At 39.8% G+C, this 21,601-nt stretch overlaps 1 protein-coding gene and 1 non-coding gene across 2 annotated transcripts in view; one reads left to right on the top strand and one right to left on the bottom strand.

Moving 5' to 3' along the window:
• The window catches only part of LOC126154355 (circadian clock-controlled protein daywake-like), a 61,972-nt gene that overhangs the window by 30,355 nt on the left and 10,016 nt on the right, over positions 1-21,601 (top strand). The window contains exons 2-5 of the mRNA XM_049916131.1: positions 1,067-1,159; positions 4,123-4,270; positions 10,542-10,675; positions 16,888-17,037. Coding sequence (XP_049772088.1) covers positions 1,067-1,159; positions 4,123-4,270; positions 10,542-10,675; positions 16,888-17,037 — 525 coding nt within the window. The remainder of the gene's footprint in view (positions 1-1,066; positions 1,160-4,122; positions 4,271-10,541; positions 10,676-16,887; positions 17,038-21,601) is intronic.
• Positions 7,547-7,621, bottom strand: Trnat-ugu (transfer RNA threonine (anticodon UGU)). The gene has a single exon. It is a non-coding gene; the product is annotated as a tRNA-Thr (tRNA).

The raw sequence follows: 21,601 nt of genomic DNA on the forward strand, positions 1-21,601 counted from the left end.
TAATTTTCGAGAGTAGCTCATCACTTAGAAGGAAAGTACTGCTTGCACAGAAGCGAGCAGTAAGAATAACATGTGGTGCTAAGCGCTAACCCACGGATGTCATGTAGGTACCTCGTCAAGGAGCTAGGCGTTTTAACTGCGCCGCCACGATATACATTTTCACCAATGAAATTCGTGATAAATAATCCATCACAATTTGAGAAGCACGGTGATGTCCATACCTACAACATTGGAGCGAAAAATAACCTTTATTACACATTATTAAAGACGTCAGTGGCTCAGAATGGAGGTCAATACACAGCAACATTTTTTTTCAATTGTCCGGTAACATAAGAATGTCTGACAGATAGCAAAGCAAGTTTTAAATCAAATTTAAAATCATTTCTTCTGGTCTACTCCTCCTATTCCACTGATGAAGTTTTACTTGAAAACTCGTAGCCAGTAAAAAAAGAAAAAAAAACAGGTAAGTGCAGTTGCATGAGTAAGGACTGAAAAAAATAATGCATCCATTAATGTGAACACTAATCATGTATACATGTCCTGTAAACTGACCCGTTCCACATGGTTCAAATGACGGACCCGTTTCGTCACAAGAGGTTTGTTTATCAGCTCATAAGTGATGGGATATAGCGGTGTATGCCAATAAATGGGAAGACTATTTCTTTTCATCAATGTCACCACGTTCAAGAGTTCGCTGTGGGAAAAAAGACAGCCACATTAGTGACTTTTAGTTACCACAAGTGATTATCAGTATAAAGAAAAACAACGTGGAATTTACGTGTAAGCATTCGAAATAGAAGTATCCTACGACTTCATCTGATAATCCAATGCATGGTCGATCAATCCTGGGGCTGGTGCTTTGTACTCTATGTAACTAATGTAAATAATATTGATAAAATTTGTAATCTTCCTCGTCAACGCTTCAAAAGGCTAACATTGTCATTAGTAAATAAATTGGCATCTAAGTCTCCAGTACTCATCATGAAATGATGTAAATAAATGTAACTACCTGAAAGAGAAGTCATGTAATATTGTCATTTTGTAACTACATTTTTCTTCCGAACAGCAAACAACGTACCCATTTGCAAACGCAGTGACCCGCAGTACGATGCCTGCGTCGTCAAGTCTGTGGAAGCCATTACGCCTCACCTAGTCAAAGGTGTGTAGCCATGACCGTTCTTCTTATTTGTAACAGTTAGCTTATGTGCAACATTTAATAGTTTTGATATAATTGTTTTCCAATTTTTATTACTATTTGCACTTTTTCTACACTGGAGTCCAGAACTTTCTGTAATCGCGAAAAGAATTTACTGTAAATGACCATCAAGATTCCGCAACAAATCCTGATTCCAACAGGAATGAAAAGTAGTCGTGTCTGCACAATCATTGTGAGCAAATTTTCTGAAGTTTACAGCGTAAAGCCATAAAAATGCCATTTTGACTTTTTTGCTAGCTAGAATTGTCGGACACCACGGGCACACAGAGAACTGTTTTCTCACCAGTGTTTACTGAATCTCAAAGCGACATTTTAAGATTTTGGTAACGGTTCTGATACACAGGAAATATTCCTCGTAACCCTGTACAAAATCGATCGAAAGAAGCCACATCGATAGCAAGAGCGATTTTGGCACTGACAATACTATGAAATCCATCGATTTTTGTGAGACAACAATCTACAAAACTTACATCTACCTTGACATTTCCCATATAGTTTCTTAGATCAAGTAGTCTGTTAGCTGGATGTCCGACAGTTTGTGACCTGTTCGGGGGTGTGCAGAGACGGTCAAATTAACTGCAATGTCAACATCACTGTGATAGCGTTTGCAGCAAGAGTCGTAGCTGCTACATATTGAGGACCGAATTTCGTTTGTTTCGGGTTGCTGCCGAACATATGAGGCCCTTTTTTTCCATGGTCGATCGGTCGCGAAATGGAAACCACAGTGAAAATAAAAAAATCTTTTATTTGCAAAATTTAGCTAACCTTTCAGGTAATTCTCTACATAGTCGCCGCTCCGACTTAGGAATACAGTATATTGTAGCGTTGTACCAATTTCCCAATACCCTCGTCGTAGAAGGCAACCACCTAGGCAGCTGTTCATGTGAGCAAAGAGATGAAATCAGAGGGGAAGTCCGGGATTTATGGAGGATGATCAAACACTTTCCAACGAAAATTCTGCAGGAGCGTCTTCATTTCAGCTGCAGTTTGCGGCCGAGTTTTGCCATGAAGATTGTTTTAGGCACCTTTATGTGTTCAACGGGGAATAGCAGCTGCCTGAGGCCCTCAACGTGTAGTAGAACAAGTATCAGTAACACCATCCGTATCTATTATAGTCAGAACGTAGAGCGTTTTCTGTGTAATAAATTGAGCTACCTTGCCGGACACTGTTACGGCTTACTCTCGATAAGACACAACCAAATTTCGTTTTCGTTGATGGAATGGGCGTGCGGGACAGAGAGGTCACTGCACTCGTATGTTGCTGTTACTGGTGATTTTGTAATAGTTTCCTCACAGCTACACGGAACGTATCGTGCACTTTGTTGTAACTTGAATGCTATGTATATTTGAAGAGTGGAAATGTCAAACATTGTAAGTGCAAAATCTCACATTTGTCAGGAGAAACAAAAAAACTGTACTCTATTTGTACTTAAACCTTTTGTACTCACAATATTGAGAAGGAATTCTGTTATCACAGAATTGTCCTGATCACCTCATCGCTACAGAATGAGACAAATTAGAAAATAAAAATTTTATTAATGTCGCTCTATGTGCCATACCAGGGGACTGACTGGTTCCAAGTGCCAATAAGAAAGCTTTTATTTCAAGTGCCATTAATGTGCAGTATTTTATTTGTGATAATGCACGTACAGAAAAACAGCGGTCATATTATAATTAGTAGAACTGCAGCCAACAAAATCCATTTCTTGTATCTTATACATTTTTTACAAAAGAATCATGTTCAAGGAAACATCTTTCAGTACTGACTTGTCTTTCTTACGCAACTCCATTCTTGGGATCAGATGTTGCAAAGTTTACTATAGAACTCACTGTGCTGTTGAGGAAGAAGTGGTAGATTCAACAGGTCATCCAGTTTGCAACTGATAAACATGGTTGGTCTTTCAGATAAAGCAGACATGGTATACGTCAGCCATGGTCTTTCCTCTTTTGAACACATTGATATTTTTCAATTCTCCAGTTTCAGAGTAACAATAATAATTATTTGAGGTGGATGAGTATGAGGCTCTTTCATCATACTGGGTTTGCAACGCCTGCATTGATAACGAAGTTCTAGCAGCATCTTTAAATATCATAGGAACGAGTTACATGCATTGGAATTACTTGGAATAGACTCGTAGCTCTAGCTGACTCAACAATCTTGTGTAAATCTTGCGGAACCTGAGCTATGCTTCCCTTTCTCTGTTTTTCTGATTGCAAAATCTGTGACATAGCCAGAATAGCTGTTCCCACCATCAAAAACTTTTATGTTACTGCTTCAAACCATCCCACGCCTACCAGAATCATCTTTAAAAACACAGCCGTGCTATTTTTATTTTGAGGTGCACAGTTGTCTGATCTGGTAACAAGTTTCGTTTCGTATGTAAATTATCACCTTCCATTACAGAGCTGTTTTATTGATACAAACAAAAGCTTGTATGCACCCTGCTTGCCACACGAACTGTGCATCACCAGAGTGGAGGAGACCTTGTATGGCTCTTGGATCTCGGCAGGGAAGCGAACCGGTTGGCGCTAGGACTGTGCGCCGTCTAGTAATGAATATTTGAAACATTTTCTCCACGACTAGGTACTTGGAACAACAGAGTACCGGGAACATAATAGTACTGAAACGCGCTTTGAGGAAAAATGGCCTTAGAATGTTTGACATTTCGCTCTTTATTTTAGTAACGCGATTTTTATCAACTAAAGTAGAGCAATAAACAATTAAATTTTTCTCGCATTTGTGCGGTTAATAAGAAACCTTAGAATGTTTGACATTTCGCTCTTTATTTTAGTAACTCAATTTTTATCAACTAAAGTAGAGCAATAAACAATGAAATTTTTCTCGCACTTATGCGCTTAACAAGAACAGTGTTTGTGATAAATGCAATGAAATCTCTGCATCCCAGGAATTCCTAAGATGCGCGTACCACCGTGTGAGCCGCTGGTTATTCCTGCCCTGGCTATCGACAGAAACTTGGAAGCCCTCAAGGTCAGAGCTGACTTGAAGAACATACGTATCTATGGCGGAACCACCTTCGTTATTAACAAGCTCAAGTAAGACCTATGATTCTTCAATAGTAAAGATCATGTCCGTATGTATGATAGGCTAAACCTTTGCTGTGGACACTAACAAGTAAACTTTTCTGATACCTAATCTGCAAAAGTAGCATATTAGAGCTATTCTCGAATTAAAAGGCTTTACCACAGCAACCAATGCTTATAACGTAATTGTATTAAATTTTACTACAATTTATGATTTGAAGAACTGATGAGATTAAAAAATGCACGAGAATTTAAATGATTAAGGGGCTCCGAAAAGGGTCAAAATCATGAAAAGTTCAATTTTTACTTTTTTGCGTTTTCTGAATCTGCAGACTATTACCTTTTAATAGATATATAATTTATTCAATTCCGAGGACTACAACTATTTTTAAATTTTTTTGAAATGTGTTCTACATGGGCATGACCCACTGTGGCGCTGTTAAACTGCTGTCAAATGGTGTTATTATTAACGTCCGTGTTCATCAGGTACATTTTAGTGATGTGAGATAAAGTATGTGTTGTGGCTAACCTGTGATGGTTCAATATATATCGCTGGTGTGATTGTCGATTGTTTCATGTTTATTTACTCTGTCGTTATCTCGAAAATATTCGTAATTAATTCAGTTTCTTGAGTCTCTGTTTTGTTGAAGTATAATAATGAGTAAAAGTAAAGTTATTAGAAATACACAAAGTGTCGACGAAACGAAGAAGGCTGTTTGGGCTCTTTTTCTTCATATTTCTTCAACCGATGAAAATCCCCAACATAGCTTGTGTCCCAAAGAAGAAGACAGTTGGTGTAAATATAACAAAGGATTGATAACTGGTGAAGTGTACACTCATAAGCATAGTCTGCCTCATGCAATAATGGAGGTGATAAAACCTATTTTCAGAGACTTAGCAGCACCTGAACTGTTGAAAAAGTGTATTCACGGAAAAACTCAAAACCCCAATGAAAGCGTAAATAGTGTTATATGGTCGAGAATCCCCAAGACTGTATTTGTTGGAATAGAAACACTTCACTTTGGTGTGTATGATGCTATTGCGACTTTCAATGATGGCAACATTGTAAGGTGCAAGGTATTTAGAAATATGGGAATGAAGATAGGTTCTAACATGGTACGAGCGATGCTAGCTTTAGACAAGGAACGCCTTCGGGCTGCAGACAGGGCTGTAAAGAGTCTAGAAATACAAGCAAGAGTAAACAGGAGGAGGAACAAGAGGAAGCTGGAGGAGGAGTTTGCAGAGGATGAAGATAATCCATCCTATGGACCTGGAATGCACTAAAAAGTTAATCCAATCTTTGTCGCTCGATTCCCAAAACTTTTATTTTCTCATACTAATTACATGTTTTCTAAGGATCTTCCAAACATATTTGTTTCAAACTTTCAGTAAATGTTACACAGTACCTTCTGCATAATTTAACACAGCCTTTTTCCAAAAAAACTGTATATTTTTGAATATATAAATAAAAAATTGCAAAAAATGTTGTGAATTTTCATTACAATTGAAAAAAATCATCTTTAATAACTGAACTAAAATTTTGTAAAATCCCTGTGTTAAGTTGTAGCCCATATTCCAATAAATAATCTGTAAAAAGTTCAACTTCCTACCTCAAATACTTTGTGAAGAAAGATGTAATTTATAAGCGCTATTTTAACATTGCAAGTATAGGGCGTTCCGGAGCCCCTTAAGGTATTCAGCCAGATTAACTAAAATTGCTATGAGCAACTATGTGTTTTTTTTAAACAAAAATTTGATATCATATTCAAAACTCACTACTTCAGTTTTAAAAATAACATTTTCTAGCTATAAGGGAACATATTTCTAAGGAAAATGCAAAATATCAAAAGAAACGTGGTAACCAAGCCATTTTAATTGTATTTAATTCAGGTACAGCACTTTCCCAAAGAAGTAGCCTGAATTGAAAGTTTCTAGTAATGTTACTGGCCATTGGCTTGCACCTGCACTTCATACGAGGGCGTGCTGAAAAGTAATGTCCCCAATTTTCTTATGTGAAATGCTTAAAGCTTTTTAAATAAATCAGACGTTATTGACATTATATACCTTTATTCTTCATGTCTACATATTTACTTCTCAACATAGTCACCCTGGCGACGAACACATTTCTCCCAAAGAGGGACCAGTTGGTTGATACCGTCACTGTGCAGTATTTGACTTTGTTGGTGGAGCCACAACCTTACCTCTGCTTGCACCGCTTCATCACTTTTTCTTTCTTTCTCTTGCGTGTGCCGGTTTTCCCGCACAGACGCAGGGTCAGCATGGTTATTCGGATGTGGCAATGTTAGTTAAGGGGTGGCTGCATGCCCTTCCTGCCGCCACCCTGTTCCCGCCGGGAAGAAATTGGCATACCCCAACTGTCTGCAATGAGTGTAATCCATGGAATAGTGCAAAAGTGTTCAGATGTCTGCGAGCCTTGTAACTGAGGTGGAACGTGGGGACCAGCCCGGTATTCACCTAGGGGATGTAGAAAACCGACTAAAACCCACATCCAAGCTGGCCGGCACATCGGCCCTCGTCGTTAATCCGCCGGGCGGATTCGATCCGGGGCTGGCGCACCTACCTGAGTCCAGGAAGCAGCGTATTAGTGCTCTCAGCTAACCTGGTGGGTTGCACCGCTTCATCACTGAAGTGAAATCCTCAAAGGTGTTCATTAAGTTTGGAAACCGATGAAAATCGGATGGGGCCAAGTCGGGGCTTTATGGAGGATGACCAATGACAGTGAACCCAAAGTGTTGGATTGCTTCAGATGTCGCAGCACTCTGGCATTGACATGCTGAAGGAGATGGTGCTTCATGTGTGGACAAACTCTTCGAATTCCAAACTCGGTAACAGCATGCAGTTTCTCACACACTGAGATAGTAAAGTTACACACCTCCGAGTAACACTGTACAATTTGGAAGGTTCTAGCGGTGGAGGGCTGCAAATATGTAAACGTGAAGAATAAATGTGTATACTGAAGAGCCAAAGAAACTGGTACACCCACCTAATGTGTGTAAGGCACCCGCGAGCATACAGAAGCACCACAACACAACGTGGCATGGACTCGACTGATGTCTGAAGTAGTGCTGGAAGGAACTGACAACATGAATCCTGCAGGGGCATCCATAAGTCCATAACAGTATGAAGGGGTGTAGATCTCTTCTGAACAGCACGCTGCAAGGCATGCCAGATATGCTCAATAATGTTCATCTCTAAATTAGAATTATATTAATACCTTCAGCTGCTGATGGGTGTTGATATATACCAACAGGGACAGGTGAAAATGTGTGCCCCGACCGGGACTCGAACCCGGGATCTCCTGCTTACATGGCAGATGCTCTGTCCATGTGAGCCACCGAGGGCACAGAGGATAGTGCGACTGCAGGGACTATCTCGTGCACACCTCCCGGGAGACCCACATTCTCACCTTGTATGTCCACACACTACATCCGTAGTGTCCCACCCCAATACACTCATTACTCGTGGAAGACATTATTACCAACTCCCGTAAGAGTTCGGGGAATATGTGTGCATGTGTACAGAAGAAGATGAAGGTCGTGGCTGGTATTGCCAGAACTATATATTTCTGTGGATATGGTGTCTGTTGTTTCGGACATGTCCGAAAGAACAGACAGTCTCCGTTGATATATATCAATGCCCGTCAGCAGCTGAATGTATTAATATAATTCTAAATTCGTTCTAGATGGCTGCAGGTCATCAGTGGTGTCTGTTCTTTCGTGCATGTCCGAAAGAACAGACACCTATCCATATAAATATATATGTTCATGTCTGGGGAGTCTGGTGGCCACCAGAAGTATTTAAACTCAGAAGAATGTTCCTGGAACCATTGCGTAGTAATTCTGGATGTGTGGGTTGTCACATTGCCCTGCTGGAATTGCCCAAGTCCGTCGGAATGTGCGATGGAAATGAATGGCTGCAGATGATCAGACATAATGCTTACGTGTGTGTCACCCATCAGAGTCATATCTAGACATATCAGACGTCCCATATCACTCTAACTGCACATGTCCCACAACATTAGAGAGCCTCCACCAGCTTGAACAGTCCCCTGCTGACATGCAGGGTCCATGGATTCATGAGGTTCTCTCTATACCCATATACGTCCATCCACTCGATACAATTTGAAATGAGACTCGTTCTACCAGGCAACTTGTTTCCAGTCGTCAACAGTTCAATATCGGTGTTGACGGGCCCAGGTTAGGCGTAAAACTTTGTGTCGTGCAGTCATCAAGAGTACACGAGTGGGCCTTCAGCTCCGTAAGCCCATATCAATTATGTTTCATTGAATGGTTCGCACACTGACACTTGATCAAAGATGTTTACTAAATGTTTTGAAAGCCATGTTTCTGCTACTCATTGCACAGTATTACAACACCCTAATTATTAAATGTCATTTTCCTTGCTATAGATATGTATTGCATTGGATGATGACTGACTCTTTAATGTGCATTCACTAATCCATATTATTTCCATGGCGCACACATCCACAATTCATCAGCACTGGAAGACAAACAATAAAACATTCCAGAAATGTATTCACGATTGTGAATATGATCAGACTCCAGCTGGTCCAAGTATTGCTGACAGTGAAAATCTGTGCTGGACCAGGACTCGAACCCACATTTCCCGATTTATGCGAGCAGTCACCTTTACCACCTCGGCCATCTGAGCATGCCTCCAGGACCGGCCCAAACATCCGTATGTCACCATGTGTCTACGTACTGTACTTGCACAATTGATGTGATTTCTGCACATGGAGAGACTCTGGATTATTGTCACGGCCTTGTTGTGGCATGAAATACTATACTGCAGTGCCTGCGTGTTTACAATGTAGCCTACCCTACAATGTTCTTCACACATGCATGCATGGATGTCTTACAGACATTGCAGAGTCCATAATAAAAATGCAGGCCCTGCAGTATAGTACAATATACTGAAGTGCTAAAAAACTGGTATAGGCATGCGTATTCAAATACAGAGATATGTTAACAGGCAGAATACGATGCTGCAGTCGACAATGTTTATATAAGAAAACAAGTGTCTGGTGCAGTAGTTAGATTGGTTACTGCTGCTACAATGGCAACTTATCAAGATTTAAGTGTGTTTGAATGAGGTGTTATAGTTGGCCCACGAGTGGTTGGACACAGCATCTCTGAGGTAGTGATGAAGTGGGATTTTCCCATACGACCATTTCATGAGTGTACCGTGAATATCAAAACTCCAGTAAACATCAAATCTCTGACATCACTGTGGCCAGAAAAGGATCTTGCAAGAACGAGACCAATGATGACTGAAGAGAATCGTTCAGTGTGATGAAAGTGCAACACTTCCGCAAATTGATGCAGATTTCAATGCTGGGCCATCAACAAGTGTCAGTGTGTGAACCATTCAATGAAACATCATCGGTATGGGCTTTCAGAGTCAAAGGCCAACTCGTGTAACCTTGATGACTGCATGACACAAAGTTTTACGGCTCACCTGGGCCTTTCAACACTGACATTGGACTGTTGATGACTGGAAACAAGTTGCCTGGTCGGACAAGTCTCGTTTCAAATTGTATCAAGTGGATGGACGTGTATGGGTATGGAGACAACCTCATGAGTCCATGGACCCTGAAAGTCAGCAGGGGACTGTTCAAATCGGTGGAGGCTCTGTAATGATGTGGGGTGTGTGCAGCTGAAGGGATATGGGACCTCTGATATGTCTAGATACAACTCTGACAGGTGACACATATGTAAGAATCCTGCCTGATCACCTGCAGCTATTCATGTTCACTGTGCATTCTGATGGACATGGGCAATTCCAGCAGCTGACGATAGCAGCTAACTTTACTTAGCTCACGGCCGATCTGACCAACGTCAATTAAAATAAGGCAAGTCTTAAAACATTATTATCTCTGTAAGTATTTTTGTTTGTTACTGAGAAGGAAAAGCTCTTAATGTCAGCTGATGTTTTTTGATTGAGCTGTTGTTTGCTAGATGCATATTATTATAGAATACGGCTTATATTATTATAAAATATGCTGAGAATAGTGAGCCACACAAATACTTGATTAGGACCGCAGTTTGACGACCACTGCTATACACCCTTGAAACACCTACAAATCTGATTGTGTGTTTTTGCTACTATATTGTGTACACTCACCAGGTAGAATTTTGTTTTTGCTATCCTTCCTGGTGTCGCAGTTTTAATGGCCTGTTCTGAATAAACTAAGATACTCTTGTTGCTACTGAGATACTAAAACATATTCCCTTTCTTGCAGGACAGATCTGCAGGGTCTAAGTCTGGATCTGTCAGTGTCCTTCCCACACATCTACATGGTATCTGACTACGACATCGATGGCCGCATTCTGGTTGTTCCACTTAAGGGTCGCGGAGAGTTCCGAGGGAATTTCAGTGAGTTGCCATGCAAACACATTTGTACATCTACATTCATGCAAACCACTGCAGTACCATATATTAAGGCTTCTTCCTGTTCCATTCACATATGGAGCATGGTAAGAATAATTGCATGCTGTAATTAGTCTCATATCTCCTTGGTGATTCCTACACAAATAGCACTCAGATGGTATTAGTATATTCCTAGATTCAACACTTACAGCTAATTCTTGAAACTTTGTAGGTATTCTTCTGTGGGAATTGCATCTAGCTTCATGTGTTTGATGGTTCAGTTCTTCCAGCATCTCTGTTACGCTCTCCCATGGGTCAAACAAAACTGTGTCCATTTGTGCTGCTCTTCTTTGTATATGTTCAGAACCCCTCTCAATCCTATTTGCTAAGGCTCTCACACATTTGAGCAATACCGTAGGTTTGCCCAAAAAGTGTTTTATTGACCAATTGCATTTCCCTAGTATTCTACCAAGGAACTAAAGTCTGACACCTGCCTTATCTATGATTGAAACTATGTGGACATTCCATTTCATATCCCTAGGAATTGTTACTCCGGTGGTTTGAGAACAGTTTTTGACACAAGTGAATAAACATTTGCCTCTTTACCCCTCCCTTGTACACTTTCATATGTGTCAGCTTTTGCTACTCATTGTGATATGCACTGTATACAAATTGTGCACTTGTACCTTCTGGCATTCTTCTCAGCTTGCCGTCATAAGCAGTTGCTACTTATTATGATACAGCCTCTACAGAAATCTTTACTTGTCACCTCAAGTGACGGCTTGTGTACCTTGGGCCTCACCCTGGCCCTGATTATTACACTGGGGTATCTTTATGATATAAAAAGTGTAGTGATGCACAGAGTGTAACTGTCATTATAAAATAATATACTTGCTTAATGAAGATGAAATATAAAAGTGAAAAGGTCTCTTCAACTACCCCTACCAGTATTACATTGTGTGTCCATAATGTATAACAACTTTAAATACTTCATATCAATTGAAATTCATCTATGTGACAATTTCTTGAGCCAAATGGAGTGTATTAAATGTGTGGAGTGTATTAAATGTGATTTTCATGTAGGCTGACACATCAGTGTGTCTGTTCCACCCTTTAAGGGACCCTTCAGAATATAGGAGAGGATTCAATTTGATTTTATGGGTACTCCATCCATAACTTTTTATGTTGGTAATGGGAGCTAAAAGAACATAAAAATTCATTTTTCCAATGTGTTTGTGAGTGTTAGTTAATCTCAATAGCTATAAACTTCTATCCAAAACTGCCACTGAAGTTAAAGAAGAGACCCAAAGCATTTATCCTGGAAGCAAAATGTAGAGTTACTGGTTCATTTCATATAAACTCAAATGGAAGATGGGCTGAGTATGTATTGCTAGAGGTGCATTGCATGATTCCGTTTTTAAATTATTAAGACCCAGATGTTATACCAGGTGTCCCTCAGCAAGGATGAAAAGTGTGATATGGCTAAGGCCTAATTGTTATTCATCTTAAATTTAGCATATCAGATAAAATTAGTTGCAGTCTTAGGCTTTTCACAGATGATGTGGTAACCTGAGAGGAAGAGTAAATAATCCACTAAAAATTGTAGCAATGTCCAATAATATCCCGAAAAAGTATCAAACCGTTGAAAGTATAAGTTAGTCCCTGTTAGTTGTACTCTAGAGAAATATAAAATTGTGCACCACATAAACACAACAGTGAACAAACTATGACAACACGATTTATGAGACAGTCATGTCATACAATTATCTTGAAGTAAACAAGGCACATGAGTATGAGGTAGAATGATCATAGGCTTTGTTCTAGATGAAGCTTTGGTTTATTGGTAGGGTGCCATGAAGTACTATCCATCTATAAAGAGACTGCTTACAAAACACTTGTACAACCTATACTGAAGACTGCTTTAGGCTGATCTGTATCTAGTTAAATAAACAGAGGACATCGATTGCATAGAAAGAAGGGTAATGTGTGAATGTGAATGGCCACAAGTGTGTTGTTGTTATTCCAAGTGGGCACATAAAATTATTCTTAAATGAAATTTTGTTTGTAGTGAGAACAAAAATGATGTTCTCATTTTACAGCATTTGGATTTGTGGTGCACTTCAATTTTTGCAAAGTGTTCACATTGTGGTGCAGTGTTCCAGAAAGTCAGTGAGCAGCGAGCTTGCAGTCAAAGAAAAAGGTCATCATGGAACTTTTGTGAACAGCTTTGGATATCTTTGCTGGGGTAGATGTGGGATGTTTCCACTGTTGGCTTTGCTGTTTGTCCTCTGGTGTGAGATGGTGGCATCACATAAGGTCATGATGACTTCCTTACTTGACTGCAGGGGCTCTCTTCTCATTAAGCTCTTCAAGTGTGGAACCACAATCAATGTGCAGCACTTTGAAAACACTTTGCAGAAGCTGTGACACGCCATAAAGTCAAAATGCCCAGGAATGTTGTTGGATGGAGTCACAATAATGGCCGCCAACACACTGCCAATCGAATGAAGGCTATGCTTCACCAATTTGGCTGGGAAACACTGCAGCATCCTCTGTACATCCTAAATCATTTGCCATATGATTTTCATGTCTTTAGTGACCTGAACAAAGACAAATATGGACATCCGTTTCAGTCAGAGAAGGATGTGCGTGGGTGGGTGCGGTTGTGGATCCATCAGCAGCTAACCATGTTCTATAAAACAGGAACTATTTGTCTCATCTCCCAGTGGGTTGAATGTCTTAATGCTTGAGGTGATTACTTTTGAATGGAACCATTCTGTGGTCTCTTTTAGGCAGGTATTTGGTTTTCATTTGACTGTCCCTTATAGAAGGCATGGGAAATTAAATATTTATTGTGTGTCAAGGTTTTTACTTCACTCTTCCTCTTTAACATCAGCTTCCATCCATCAAGATGAATCTGTCAATTTCCAGTGATTTCCATTTGATGTTTCGATTTGAACAAGAAGTCAGCTAAAATCCCATATATGCTTTCACTTTCCTTAATGGATATAAGAAATTTATCATTTTTAGAGCCTTCTTATGTTATGATGGAAGACACTAAATGCAATTTCTTTAGTGTCCTTGGCACTGTCCAAGCTGCAGTATTTTGATGCTGTTTCAACTTAACTGTAGCTCTGAGATGGATTTACCCTAAAAATGGTTATCAAACACACTGGATATCACTGGGATACGATGGATACTACTTTGTTCAGACTGCATGCTTTAACAGTTAGCTGTACAAGTAATACGAGGGTGAGTCAAATGAAAACCTTAAATATTTTTTAAATATTATTTACTGTGCAGAAATGGTACAAAGCTGTATCACTTTTCAACGTAATCTCCCCCAAGCTCAATGCAAGCCCTCCAGTGCTTACAAAGTGCATAAATTCCTTTAGAAAAAAATTCTTTTGGTAGTCCGCACAATCACTCATGCACTGCATGGCATACCTCTTCATCAGAATGGATCTTCTTTCCTCCCATTGCGTCTTTGAGTGGTCCAAACATATGGAAATCACTTGGGGCAAAGTCTGGTGAGTATGGTGGATGAGGAAGACACTCAAAATACAGGTCTGTGATTGTTGCAACTCTTGTACAGGCAGTGTGGGGCCTTGCATTGTCATATTGCAAAAGGATACCTGCTAACAGCAATCCAAGTCACTTTGATTTGATTGCAGGCCGCAGATGATTTTTTAGGAGATCTGCGTATGATGCACTGGCGACAGTGGTCCCTCTCGGCATGACGACTTTTTCATCCCAAAAGAGTGTCAGCATAACCTTCCCTGGTGATGGTTCTGCTCAAAACTTCTTTGGTTTTGGTGATGAGGAATGGCGCCATTCCTTCCTCGCTCTCTTCATTTCCGGTTGGTGGAAGTGAACCCAAGTTTTGTGCCCAATAATGATTGTTGCAAGGGAGCCATCACCTTCTCGTTCAAAGCACCAAAGAAGTTCTTCACAAGCATCAAGCATCTCTCATTTCAGGAGTCAGCTGCCGTGGCACGCATCTTCCAGACAATTTGTGAAATTGGAGCACATCATGCACAATGTGGTGTGCTCACCCATGAATAATCTGTAAACATGCTGCAATGACTTTCAGTGTCACTCGGCAGGTTTTCCTTCATTATGGCTTCAACTGCGGCAATGTTCTGTGGAGTCACAATTCATGTCCTGGACGAGGAGCATCTTCCACTGAAGTCATACCATTTGCGAACTTCCTACTCCATTCGTAGACTTGTTTCTGTGACAAACATGCATCGCTGTACTGAACCTTCATTCGTCGATGAATTTCAATAGGTTTCACACCTTCACTACGCAAAAACCGAATAACAGAATGCTGTTCTTCCCTGGTTCAAGTCGCAAGTGGGGCGGCCATCTTTATACTGATACTGCCATGGGAAGTGTGCATCTGGACTATGCTGCCACCTACAGGCCATTCTGCATGCTGTTTGTAGCACACTTACCAACTTAGAGGATAATGGCATGAAATTTTGATTTGTTATTACAAATTTAAGGTTTTCATTTGACTCACCCTCGTATCTTACCAAAAGCATTCTGATTCTAACCATGCCATGTATGATGTGATCGAGAGAGGGGCAGTATGTTAGCCACACCTGTGTGTGAATGCCCTTCTCCCCTGAGCAGTTTTCCAGTCTCTGTATTAACAAATTCCACATAATGCTTAGCCAGGACTTACACTGCTCTAAGAGTGACACTATGTTCACACTAATGTGAGGAATAGGCTTAGCAATGAACATGTCATCCTCAGTTGAATAATTAAGCTTTCTGTCCAAACTGGTACCTGACCCCCCCCCCCACTGACATTTCTCTCCTGGATATTTTCACTAATTTGGAATGCTTGACTGTCACCAGTCTTCTAGTATAGATCTGACATTAACAATGCTAACTTCAGCACATAAAAGTACTACCTCTTTCTACACCCCTGTCAAATAAGCTCAGAGATTAAAGGTAGGCCTCTCCTTTCCTAGCAGCGGTGATACCTATTTTTCATGGTTTAATATCACATTAATGTTGTGGTTGTTAGAGATAGGATACAGCCTGTGGTGACCAAGATCAGGGCAGGAATAAGTTAGTGCCTTTTTTAAGTAAAAATTCTATCATTCACCTCAGAAGACTTAGAAAAACCATGAAAAACCAAATTCAAGATGGCTGGGTATGAATTTGAACTCTTCATTTGCCAAATAGGAATTCAGCGTCTTAACCATTGGTGCTTTATCATCTAATACACTGTATATGTGTCTCTCAAAAAATCTTGGCTATCTCACTACGTAATCACACAACAGATAACAATAAAAATCATTTTCTAAGTAATGGTGATTTAAACAATGACAATTAAAGACCCAAAAGCGAAATAGTAGTAGACATTGTCTCCTTGTTTAGGGTTCAGATACACTTCTGTGCTGTGATGCACAGATATTTAACACATTAACTGCAACAAACCGGATAGCCCTGCAAATTACAAGAAAATTAAACAACACCAGCAAGTAAAAGATGGTAAGGTTTTGGACACAAAGAAACCAGAATTACAATAAAAATCACAAGGAAATGCACAACTTCCTGACTTTCTGGAAATACTGGAGCAATGTGGCCACTGTGTCAGTGTTACGTCCCTGCTTGTTCAGCAAACATCAGGCTCCACTAAGCTATGTATTCATTGTTGATAGCTATTAATAAGAGGTCTTACATATCTCCGAATATTCATGACAGTTTGGAACTGAAAGCAGAGCAGTAAGTGGTATTTCAGTTGAGCCATTCAAGGAGGCTTAATTTTCCAACAGAAGCATCAGTTGTGTTACACTTTGTCATTCGCAGTTTGGAACTCTGTAAAAGCTTTTCCCAATAGCTGCTTAACTTGTGCTTCCAGGAGAAAATGTAGATTCTAAAACAGCATAAATACTGTCTAAGATTGATTTTTAAATATATGTTAAAGCTATAGTGGACTGTACATAGTTTTGAGTTACAACACACTAAAGATATGTACCTCTGATATGCTCTCAGTTAAACCATTCGACACACAAACTACAGAAACTAAATAGTTTAATGTCATTACTCACAGCATGATACGATTTGGAATTTTCATTCAGTAATAAAATAATCAATAAATGCAACCTGCTTTATACAATCCAACAAAATTTTCTAAAAAGATGTCTTGTATATGATAATTTAACTACAGAAATATCACTAAAAAATTCATATACTTACAGCGGATGTAAAAGGTGACATCCAAGGAAAAGGAATGTTGGTGAACATATCAGGAAAGCAATATCTGCAAGTGCAGAAATTAACTGCCAGTGCAGATGTGAAGGATGCTGTTCCTCAGATAATCAACAAGGATAAGAGCACAGAAGCTATCAGTAAGTAATGACTTGCTAATTGATGAATAATGTAAAATTAGTTTACTGCCTGATGAGTGTAGTAATGAAAACTCAATCTCATTGGTATCAAGAGAAGAGATGTAGATATGCCAATAGGATCAGACCTTGTTTCACTGTACATGTTAAAAAGTACAAAGCAAGATTAGAAATAGAAGGTTTAATATAGCAAGAGTCTCTTGGAAGGGAATTGTGAACTGGTATGAGCCTTTTTTTAGTAAGGTAATGATTCCAGCCAAATATAGGAATCAGTAATATTGATAGCATGTATTAGAAATCATTGGAAGTGGAGACAACAGTTTCAGTTGCACAGTCAGTTAAATAATTGAGAATATTGCAAAAGTGGACAATGTGTGAATCCAGAGCTTGGTTAATCACTTTGGGGAGTGGGTAGCATTGTATTGCCAGCAGTATCATGCATGCAAAGTTTAGCTCTAAATGCACCAGGTAAAATTTTTATTGACAGCTAATTGCTGAAAGTGTTCCGTGTGAGGATTGGGTATGTATCTGTCCTAGTATACTAAATGTCTATACAGCCCCAAGGTTTTCCACCATTTTCACTGGGTTTCTTTAAAATAAAAATTTCGCAGAGACAGAGACACTGAAAAACTGGAGATACAGTTGGAAAAATTGGAAGGGCAATGAAAGCAATATTGTCTGGTGTAGGGAGAGTGTTAAGAGGATGAATCTCAATTCAACTGCAGAAAATGAGCAAGCATTCCAGACCATGACTGTACTGAGTGACAAGCAGTAGCCAACATTAGTATTTTAACTTTTGATTGGTCAGTCAGGCTACAACTGACAAAGGGGGCACAGGATATGTATTTGTGAATGAGCCAATGATTTTTCAAAATTACACCCTCTTTATCATGTTTTTTATGCCCTTTTGACCAGGCTCAAAACAATTGAATTATATAAAATACTATGATGAGTGGGGGTGGGGTTTGGGTCGTAGGGTGATCAGCATTAATGGACATAGTCCATTTAACTGCATGACTTTATTCTCACCATGATACATACATACATACACACACCTGGCCAAGATCCTGGCTGCCCACGGACTTCAAAATGATGCGAACATAACTGGTGGCAATGACATCATAATGACAGCTTTGAATCTGCATGGACAGCTTTTACTTGATGCCAGCAGCTTCACGTGGAGTCAACTGATGCAGGAACATGCATACTGAATGCTGCAAGATGAGTGCTTTTGCATCATACTTCTGTGGGCTCTTGATGCCATTTTCCCCAATAAAAATAAAAATGAGTTAGGAAAGTGGCTCATTTAAACAAAATTTGAGGGGGGGGGGGGAGGGGGTGAAAAAGTTTCTAGCCTAATAAACAAGTTAAGAATGACAGAAATGTCGTAATACCAATTTATTTTTCCATATAATACCTGTGTACACTAATACACTAGTGGGCATGCTCAGATAACTTCTGCAAACCATTCAAATAAAAGGTCTTTGATTTCAAGTCCAACCCAGCATTCACAGCATCAATCACTGCATAATCATTGTCAAATTGTCGTCCTTTGAGGTTTTCTATAGAAGTGGGAAAAGAAAAAAGTCTGATTGAGCCAAATCTGAAAGAATATGGTGGATGATGTAATAATTTGAATCCACGGTTATGCAGAGTTTCCAGTGCTGCGAGGGCTTTGTGCGCTGGTGCATTGTCCAGATGCAGAAGAACCCCATGCGCCAATTTCCCACGCCACTTTTCCTTTATCTCATCTCTCAGATGGTGCAGGAGGGTGCAATAGTATGATGCATTGATAGTTATGCCCTTTTGCCAGTAATCCACCATAATTACCACTTCTGCATCCCAGAAGACCGATGACATCACCTTACTGGCTGATTTTTGCACCCGGAATCTTTTTGGGGTAGGGGATGAAGGATGTTTCCATTGTTGCGACTGTTTTTTAGTCTCAGGCTCAAAGTGGTGAACCCATGTTTCGTCCATTGTCACATACCTTGCAAGAGAGTCGTCGTCTTCATCCACTTCAAATTGGCAAACGATTTCTTCACAACACTGCACACTGATCTGATCTGATCTGATCTGCATTAAAGTCTTTCGAGATCCACCAAGATGAAACTTTCCGCATTCCCAAAATATCCACAACAATGTCATGAGCACGCCCATGGGAGATTCCAAATGTGGTTTCAATGTGCTGCAATGTTGTTTGACGATCCTACAAAATTGTATTGTGAATTGCAGTTGTTTCATCAGTGGCAATGGCGATGGGCCTTCTGCTCCTTGGCGCATCTTCCATACTCATTGTCCCATGTTTGAAGTCAGACACTGTTTTTCGCTGTTACATAAGATGGAGCACTGTCCTCAAGTGTATTCCACATGGCCTCAACAATTTCCTTGGGTATCATTCCCTTCAACTGAAGATATTCAATCGCAGCACAGTTCTTGATTCTCTCAGTGTTTGTCATTTTTTTACAATACAGTATACAATGCATCCTAGTGGCAAAAATAACAAAGCAGGAGCCGCTAAATTTGACTTGCATACCCACAAAGAGTCGCCATAAAAGTAGGTGGTGTTTTTTGTGGTAGGCATCACAGAAACTATCGCGGACTAGAAACTTTTCGACCACCCTTCATAATGGTACCATACTAATTAAGTTTGAGTGGAATGAAGTGCTTTGACTTACTTAGCACAAAGAAGCTAAAAGTGGTCATACAAAACAAAATAAGGAAACCTACTCATAGAAAATATCTGCTCATTTCTGGGAGTTTGTGGATGAGGTACTTTGGTTTAGCCAACATATTCCACTTATTTAATGAATCACACTGTGAAACATAACTGTAAGCATCTACTTTTCAACTCAGTCACCAATAGATTTGTGCTACTCCTAGGTTACTTGCTCTTTTGCCACTGTGTCCGGCCAACAGACTGTCATGACATTCTCTTAACACTTGTTCTCATAGGCTTTCAGGCACAATGATAAGGTTTCCTTTAATAGTGTTCTTGTTAAGTATTTCATCAGTAAATTTGAATTTACAGTCTTGTTCCCAGAATTGCCACTACATGTTGTTCTCTTGCACATTCATTAATTCCGCTCCCTGCCGGCTGTGTAACATATTATGACTTTCTGGCCCCCATGAGCCATGAACCATAGACCTCGCCAAATGGGATGGTTTGCGAACCTCAACAGTATATATAAGCATACCACAGATGCAACCACAATGGTATAGTATCTGTGGAGAGGCCAGGTCAACACATGATTCTTGAAAATGGGCAGCTGTCTTTTCAGTAGTTGCAGGGGCTATCGAGGGCAATTAGCTCTACGGTACTGTTTAATGATAATGGCATCCTCTTGGGTAAAATATTCTGGAAGTAAAATGGTACCCCATTCAGACCTCCAGGTGGAGACTACTTGAGAGGATGTCATCATTAGGAAAAACAAAATTGGCATTTTGTGGATCAGAGCATGGAACTTTAGTTCTCTGAATCAGGTAGGAAGGTTAGAGAATTTACAAAGGGAAATGGTTAGGTTGAAGCTAGGTTCGGTGGGATTTAGTTAAATGTGGTGGCAGGATGAACAAGACTTCTGGTCAGGTTGGTACATGCTTATCAACACAAAATCAAATAGGAGTAATGCAGGAATGGGCCTAATAATGACTAAAAAATATGAATGCCGTTAAGCTACTATGAACAACACAATGAATGCACTATCATAACAAAGATAAAACATGAAGCAAACACCCACAGCAGTAGTGCAGGTTTATATGCCCGCTAGCTCTGCAGATGATGAAGTGTCTGAAAGAATGTTTGATGACATAAAATAAATTATTCAGATAGTTAATGGTTATAAAAATTAAATTGTGGTGCTGACTGTAATTTAGTAACAGGAAAAGGAGGAGAAGGAAAAGGAGGCAAAGGAAAAATAATAGGAGAATATGGACTGGGGGAAAGGCATGAAAGAGGAAGTTGCCTGGCAAAATTATGTAGATAGCATAATTTAATCATTGCTAATGTTTGGTTTAAGAATCACGAAAGAAGAATGTATTCATGGAAGAGAACTGGAGACACTGAAAGGTTTCAGATTGATTAGGGAATGGTAAGACATAGATTTTGAGGACATTTCCAGTTGCCGATTTGGATTCTGAGTGTAGTTTATTAGTTGTGCAATGACTGACTGAAAGGGGGAAAGGAATACAATAGAAGGCTAATGGTTAGCCTTGAGAGATGTTATAGTGAAAGCAGCAGATGGTCAATAGGTAAAAAGACAAGGCCTGGTAGGAATCCCTGGATAACACAGAAGATACTGAATGTAAGTAGAGGAAGAAGAAAATATAAAAGTTCATGAATGAAGCTGGCAAAGAGGAATACAAATGCCTAGAAAATGAGCTTGACAGATTGCAAAATTGCTAAGCAAGAGTGCCTATAGGAGAAATGCAAGGCTGTCAAAGCATGCATAACTTAGATAGATCCTGCCAAAAGAAAACTTAAAAGAGGATTTTGGGGAAAATAGGAGCAGCTGGATGAATATCAACAGCTCAGTTGGTAAGCCAGTACCAAGCATAGAAGGCGAGCTGA

This window comes from Schistocerca cancellata, chromosome 2 (genome assembly GCF_023864275.1).
Source record: "Schistocerca cancellata isolate TAMUIC-IGC-003103 chromosome 2, iqSchCanc2.1, whole genome shotgun sequence".
Classification (NCBI taxonomy): Eukaryota; Metazoa; Arthropoda; class Insecta; order Orthoptera; family Acrididae; genus Schistocerca; species Schistocerca cancellata.